Source organism: Vulpes lagopus, chromosome 10 (genome assembly GCF_018345385.1).
Source record: "Vulpes lagopus strain Blue_001 chromosome 10, ASM1834538v1, whole genome shotgun sequence".
Lineage (NCBI taxonomy): Eukaryota > Metazoa > Chordata > Mammalia > Carnivora > Canidae > Vulpes > Vulpes lagopus.
This window is the reverse complement of record NC_054833.1, coordinates 36,079,204-36,087,297: the sequence shown is the minus strand read 5'-3', so window position 1 is coordinate 36,087,297 and position 8,094 is coordinate 36,079,204. Positions and strand designations below refer to the sequence as shown.

At 37.1% G+C, this 8,094-nt stretch overlaps 1 protein-coding gene across 1 annotated transcript; it reads right to left on the bottom strand.

The window, feature by feature from the left end:
- Positions 1 to 6,854: 6,854 nt before the first annotated feature.
- Positions 6,855 to 7,799, bottom strand: LOC121500486 (olfactory receptor 8B12-like). The gene has a single exon (XM_041772215.1). It carries the CDS (start codon positions 7,788 to 7,790, stop codon positions 6,855 to 6,857), a length of 936 nt encoding a protein of 311 aa, XP_041628149.1. The 5' UTR covers positions 7,791 to 7,799.
- Positions 7,800 to 8,094: the final 295 nt, after the last annotated feature.

Here is an 8,094-nt window from a genome sequence, read left to right as displayed (position 1 = left end):
CCCAGGGTCCTGGGATCGAGTCCCACATAGAATTCCCCACAGGGAGCCTGCTTCTCCCTTTGCGTATATCTCTGCCTCTGTGTGTCTCTCATGAATAAATAAATAATCTTTTTTGAAAAAGTTACAGTAATCAAAACTCTGTAGTGTTGGCATCAAAATAGACAAGTAAACAAAAGGAAGAGAATATAAAGAACAGAAACAATTGATTTTTAACCAAGGTAAAAAAAACAATCACTGACATCTATGTGCAAACACACACACACACACCAAATAGCCACTTTGATCCATACCTCAACTGTATACAAAATAAATTCAATATGGATTATACACCCAAATGTAAAAACCTATAAAACTTCCAAAATATAAGAGAAAATCCTTGTGATATTTTTTTAAACAAGTTCTTGGATACAACAACAACAAAACTATAGTTCATAAAAGAAAAAAAGTGATGAGCTGGACTTCTGAAAATTAAGATCTTCTGTTAATAGAATGAAAAGATAAGCCATGAACTATTTGAGAAGCTCATATTCAGTACAGGATGTGAATTCAGAATATATAAAGACCCTTGAGATCTCAGGAATAAGAAATAACCTATTTTTTTTAAAATTTTTAATTTAAATTCAATTTAGTTAAAATATAGTGCATTACTTGTTTCAGGGGTGGAATTTAGTGATTCATCAGTTTCATATAACCCCCAATACTCATTACATGAAATGTCCTCCTTAATGCACATCACCCAAATACCCCATTCCCTCACCCACTTCCCCTCCAGCAACCCTCAGTTTGTTTCCTAAGATTAAGGATCTGTTATGTTGCCTCCCTCTCTGTTTTTATCTTACTTTGTTTTTCTTTCCTTCCCCTTTGTTCATCTGTTTTGTTTCTTAAACTCCACAAATGAGTGAAATATTATCTGTCATTCTCTGACTGACTTATTTCACTCAATATAATACCCTCTAGTTCCACCTATGTCGATGTAAATGGAAAGTATTCATCCTTTCTGATGGCTGAGTAATATTCCATTCTATACAGATACCATATCTTCTTTATCCATTCAGCTGTTGATGGACATCTGAACTCTTGACATATGGATATTGTGGGCATAGCTGCCAAAACCATTAGGGTGCATGTGCTCCTTTGAATACTATGTTTGTGTCTTTTGAATAAATACCTAGTAGGGCAACTGCCACGTCATAGGGTAGTTCTATTTAACTTTTTAAGGAACCTCCATACTGTTTTCCTGAGTGGCTGCACCAGCTTGCATTCTCATCAACCATGCAAGAGGGTTCCCTTTTCTCCACATCCTTACCAACATCTGTTGTTTCCTGACTTGTTAATTTTAGCCATTCTGACCAGTGTGAGGTGATATCTCATTGTGGTTTTGATTTCTATTTCCCTAATGCCAAGAGATGTTGAGCATTTTTTCATGTGCCTGTTGGCCATTTGTATGTCTTCTTTGGAGAAATCTCTGTTCATGTCTTCTTCCCATTTCTTGATTGGTTTTTTGGGTGTTGGGCTTGGTAAGTTCTTTATATCTTGGATACTAGTCCCTTAACTGATATGTTATTTGCAAATATCTTCTCTCATTCTGTAGGTTGCCTTTTAGTTTTGTTGATTGTTTTCTTTGCTGTGCAAAAGCTTTATATCCTGATGAAGTCCTAATGGTTCATTTTTGCTTTTGTTTCCCTTGCCTCCGGAGATGTGTCTAGCAAGAGGTTGCTGCAGCCACAGTCAAACAAGTTGCTGCCTGTGTTCTTCTCTAGGATTTTGATGGATTCGTATCTCACATTTAGATCTTTCATCCATTTTGAATTTATTTTTGTGTATGGTGTAAGAAAGTGGCCCAGTTTCATTCTTCCACATGTGGCTGACCTACTTGAAAATAGGCAAATAAGTTGGATAAATATTTCACAAAAAAAGATATATGGATGACAAATGATCACATGAAAAGATACTCAGCATTATTAGTTATTAGGGGAATAGAGATTAAAACCAGAATGAGATACCACTATACATCTATTTAAATGTCTTCAGTTAAAAAATGGGCCATGCCAAGTGTTAGTGAGGATGTGGAGAACTGAAAATCTCAAATATTACTGGTGAGAGTGTAAAATGGTTCAACCACTTTGGAAAAATTTCTTAAAAAGTTGAACATACATCTATCATGTGACTTCACCATTCCACTTCTATGTATTACCCAAGAGAAATGAAAGGATATGTCCATACAATGACTTCTACATGCATGTATATAATATATTTTCTTGCAGTAGCCCTAAACTGACAATCAAAGGCCCATCAATAGGTGAATGGACAAACATATGGTAATATATCCATATGACAGAATACTACTCAACAATAAATAGTAATTAATTATCATAAATGTAACAATATGGAAGAACCTCAAAACTGTGTGGAGGTTCCTCAAAGAGTTAAAAATAGAGCTACCCTATGACCCAGCAATTGCACTGCTGGGGATTTACCCCAAAGATACCGATGCAGTGAAAAGCCAAGACACCTGCACCCCGATGTTTATAGCAGCAATGTCCACAATAGCCAAACTGTAGAAGGGTTTGTAGAAGGGTATTAGGCTGAGTGAAGTAAGTCAATTGGAGAAGGACAATCATTATATGGTTTCACCTATATGGGGAATATGAAAAATAGTGAAAGGGAAAGGAGAGAAAATAAGTGGGAAAAATCTAGAGGGTGATAGAACATGAGAGACTCCTAACTCTGGGAAACAAACAAGGGGTAGTGGAAGGGGAGGTGGGTGGGGGGATGGGGTGACTGGGTGACGGGCACGGGGGGCGGCACTTGACAGGATGAGCACTGGGTGTCATGCTATATGTTGGCAAATCGAACTCCAATTAAAAAATATACAAAAAAAGAATCTCAAAACACTTATACTGAGTAATAGATACTAGACAAAAAATGAGTACATACTGTACCATTCCATTTATATAAAAATCTTGAGAATGAAAACAAAAGAGTGTCAGAAAGCAAATTAGTGGCTGTCTCAAAAGCAGTAAGGGAATGGAAGAAGACAGGAAGGAGGGACAAGATTGTGGTGGTGGCTTCATGAATATATACGTGTCAAACTTTATCAAAATTAACACTTTAAGCATTGTAACTAATTATATGCCAATTATATCTTCTTAAACTTTTTAAAACATGAAAATACGTGCATAAGAATGAAACTAGACCATTCTTTTACACCATACACAAAGATAAACTCAAAATGGATAAAAGATCTAAATGTGAGACAAGAATCCATCAAATCCTAGAGAAGAACATAGGCAACACCCTTTTTGAACTTGGCCACAGCAACTTCTTGCAAGATACATCTATGAAGGGAAGGGAAACAAAAGCAAAAATGAACTTTGGGACTTCATCAAGATAAAAAGCTTCTGCACAGCAAAAGAAACAGTCAACAAAACTAAAAGACAACCTACAGAATAGGAGAAGATATTTGCAAATGACACATCAGATAAAGGACTAGTATCCAAGATCTATAAAGAACTTATTAAACTCAACACCAAAGAAACAAACAATCCAATCATGAAATGGGCAGAAGACATGAACAGAAATTTTACCAAAGGAGACATAGACATGGCCAACAAGCACATGAGAAAATACTCCGCATCACTTGCCATCAGGGAAATACAAATCAAAACCACAATGAGATACCACCTCACACCAGTGAGAATGGGGAAAATTAACAACACAAGAAACAAGAAATGTTGGAGAGGATGTGGAGAAAGGGGAACCCTCTTGCACTGTTGGTGGGAATGTGAACTGGTGCAGCCACTCTGGAAAACTGTGTGGAGGTTCCTCAAAGAGTTAAAAATAGATCTGCCCTATGACCCAGCAATTGCACTGCTGGGGATTTACCCCAAAGATACAGATGCAGTGAAAAGCCAAGACACCTGCACCCTAATGTTTATAGCAGCAATGTCCACAATAGCCAAACTGGAGAAGGAGCCTCGGTGCCCATCAAAAGATGAATGGGTAAAAAAGATGTGGTCTATGTATACAATGGAATATTACTCAGCCATTAGAAATGACGAATACCCACCATTTGCTTCAATGTGGATAGAACTGGAGGGTATTATGCTGAGTGAAGTAAGTCAATTGGAGAAGGACAATCATTATATAGTTTCACTCATATGGGGAATATGAAAAATAGTTAAAGGGAGCATAGGGGAAAGAGAGAAAATGAGTGGGAAAAATCAGAGAGGGTGACAAAACATGAGAGACTTCTAACTCTGGGAAACAAACAAGGGGTAGTGGAAGGAGAGGTGGGTGCGGGGGATGGGGAGACTGGGTGATGGGCACTGAGGGGGGCACTTGACAGGATGAGCACTGGGTGTTATGCTATATGTTGGCAAATCAAACTCCAATAAAAATATAAAAAAAATAAAACATGAAATATATATATATATATATATATATATATATATATATATATATATATATATCTGTTGAATTGAAAATACTTATAATCCTGGCATCTTCAGGCTTCAAGTGCTCTGTCCCTACAAAGCATCAACCAAATGGAGGAAGAGGTGCATCCAGAAGATCAGGAGACCCAAAATGTTGACAGAGCCCAAGCTGCCATGGTTTTGTTATGTTTTCTTTCTCACTCATACCCTTTCACATTTTTCTTCTTCTGACCTCAAGAAGAACAGTGAAAGAGCTCTTTAACAGGACATAGCACTAACCATTAAAGGCAAAACTGACGAATCAAACTTCATCAAAATTAAGAACATCTGATATCAAGAGATTATCATTAATAATAAGCCAGACATAGTTTGGGAGAAGATATATCATGGAGAGAGCTTAAGATAAAGATGTGTGTATGCATTATATATGTATATGCTACTGATATATATTACACATACATATACATAATATATACATATACATACATTTACACATATATGTACTTAACATGTAGAATTTTTAATTCCTTCAAAAAAAAAGAATTTTTAATTCCTTCAAATCAATAGGAAATCAGCTAACAACCCTATTTTTTCAAGTGGTCAAAGGCTTGAATAATTACTTCATGGAAGAAGATATCCAAACATTCATTAAAGGATGCTCAACATCAGTAAAATAAAAATGAAAACAAAAGACATTTTGCTTACATACACCAGAATGTATAAAATACAACTACTAAGTGTCAACAAGGATGTGGAGCAAATGGAACTCTTGAACGTTGTTGATAGCTGTGCAAACTGACTCAAATATTTTTGAAAACACTTTGACAGTATTTATAAAAGCTACACATATGCATACTCTACTATCCAGCAAATCCACCAAATCCACATCTAAGTATATATCCAAAATGATTTTTTATATAATGCTATATTTCCCATTACATAATAATTTATGAACTTATCCTGAGATTACCATCCCTTCCCCATGTCCCCCATTATTGCTATCTGCAATGCCTGAAAATTCAGTAGCACTTTTCCTCTCCTAATAAGCAACTACTTGTTGCTCTGTTACATCCTCCACACCGGTGTCATTTAATAAATATATAATGCAAGCCACATATGTAATTCTCAACCTTCTAGTAGACACATTAAAAAAACAAAACAGATAAATTCATTTTAATAATACATTTTATTTAATGTAATATATCCGAAATGTCATTTCTACGTGTAGTCAATGTGAAAAATTATCAATGAGATATTTTACATTATTTTTCCTATTAATCCTTCAAAGACATAGTATTTTACAATTATATTGCATACTCTCAGTCTCAATCCTCAATGCCATACACAGCTAGTGACTGCCATATTGGATAGTGCAGCTTCCAATTATTTTAGACCATATGCAAGGTAACTCTTGAAATAAGACTCTAAATTCTTTCTGTGTTAGTCTTGAAAAAATATATGACACCTCTACCACACCCCATAAAATTAAGTTTCCCTCCTCTGGAAGTTCTAATTCACCTATGTCCATAGGGCTCCACTCACCAAGTCAGTGGACATTAAACTTGCCTCTCTGAAATCTAACATAATTTTCACTTACATACTACAAAATTCATCAAACACTGATCTTGTCATTTTGCCAAGACCAACTCAACAAAATTTTTCACCTCCTACTCTCTTGCAAAATGTGATATATTAAAATTAACCTGTGAAAAGTAGCATGAAATTACTGTGAATATATTCATAATTTAAATGTGCTAGGTCAACCAACATGTGAAATGAAATGTTTCAAGAAAGAGATGAGGCAAGAAAACATGGCATAGGGGAAAACAAACTGGATTGGGATTCAAGCTAGGATTTCAGTCTAAGCTCTGGCACTGGGTAGTTTTATGTTCTTGGGCAACATACAAATGCTTCTGACTCTGCAAAGTGTGATGTATGATATTAAAACACTAAATCACGGCACCTGGATGGCTCAATGGTTGAGCATCTGCCTTTGGCTCAAGTTGTGATCCTGGGGTCCTTAGATCGAGTCCCACATTGGGCTCCTGGCAGGGAACCTGCTTCTCCCTCTGCCTATGTCTCTGTATCTCTCTGTGTCTCTCATGAATAAATAAATAAAATCTTTTAAAAAAATAAGGGCACTAGATCAAATGATCCCTAAACCTCCATTCAATGTTGAATATTCTGTAATTGTAGCAATTATTTTTCATAAAATAAAGAAGGAAGAATTGGAGGATTTGAGTAAGGGAGAACAAATCCATTTAAGAAAGTTAAAATTTCCTCTGCCATATAGCATAAAAAGAAAACACTGGAGCTTAGATTCCTCATTGAAAAGTAATAATAACAATAAGTAATAATTATAAAAACACTACAATACAAAAATCCTTGGATCTCTTATCTCACTGTCTAATATTTTTTTCAAGAGAAGGTTATTCTGCCCAAGGTTTTCCTCAGGGCAAATTTGACATCCTTATTCCTTAGACTATAGATTAGTGGGTTGAACATTGGCACAAGAATGGTGTAGATCAAGGAAGACATTTTCCCCTGGTCAAGGGGTAAAATAGAAGGTGGTTTGAGGTACATAAAAGCTCCTGATCCAAAGAAGAGAGAAACAGCAATTATGTGAGAGCTGCAGGTACTAAAGGCTTTGGACCTTCCTTCAGTGGAGCTAATATGGAAAATGCTGGAAATAATGAAACCATAAGAGATGAAAATGGCAGCAATAGGCACCCCAATGCCAATGGTCACAACCATGAAGACCACCAGCAAATTTATGTAAGAGCTGTTGCAGGAAAGCTCAAGGAGCGGAATGATATCACACATATAGTGATTGACAAGGTTGTCAGCACAAAAGGTCAGAAATAATATATTTCCTGTATGGGCCACAGCCCCAAACACCCCCATCCCATAGACACCCAACAAAAGAAGTAAACACACCTGAGGAGACATGGTGACCATGTACAGCAGTGGTTTACAGATGGCAACATAGCGGTCATATGCCATCGCTGACAAGATATAGGATTCAGAAAAGACAAAGAAACAGAAGAAAAAGAGCTGAGTCATACACCCTGCATAGGAAATGATGTTTCTCTTTGAGACAAAACCCATTAGCATTTTAGGAGTGAGAGTAGTGGAATAACTAAAATCTATGAAGGACAAGTTGAGGAGGAAGAAGTACATGGGAATATGAAGGTGAGAATTCAGCCCAATCAGGGTTATGAGGCCCAGGTTCCCTACCACGGTGACCACATAAAAACCTAGGAATAGGAAGAAGAGGGGCATCTGGAGTTCCGGCTCATCTGTTAAGCCTGCCAGGATAAACTCTGTCACAGAGGAGGCGTTATCTGCAGCCATTGTCCTCTAGGAGGGTCTGTAAGGGAAAAAGAAACAAGTCACTGAGACAGAGAGAGGCTACACACCATGCAAGTGCAGGGGGGGACGTGGAGAAGACACAGATGGGAAGGTTCACTGAGTACTAACTATGGGATGGACACTGTCCTAAGTGCCATGTGGCATTATGATTATCCCTAGTTCACAGAGGAGGACACTGAACCTGAGGGACTTGCACAAGTCCCAATGCTGCTGAGTGACAATAGAAGGTGAACTTGGGTGATCTTGCTCCTGAGCTTGAGCTTTTACCCCCTCTGCTACAGGACAG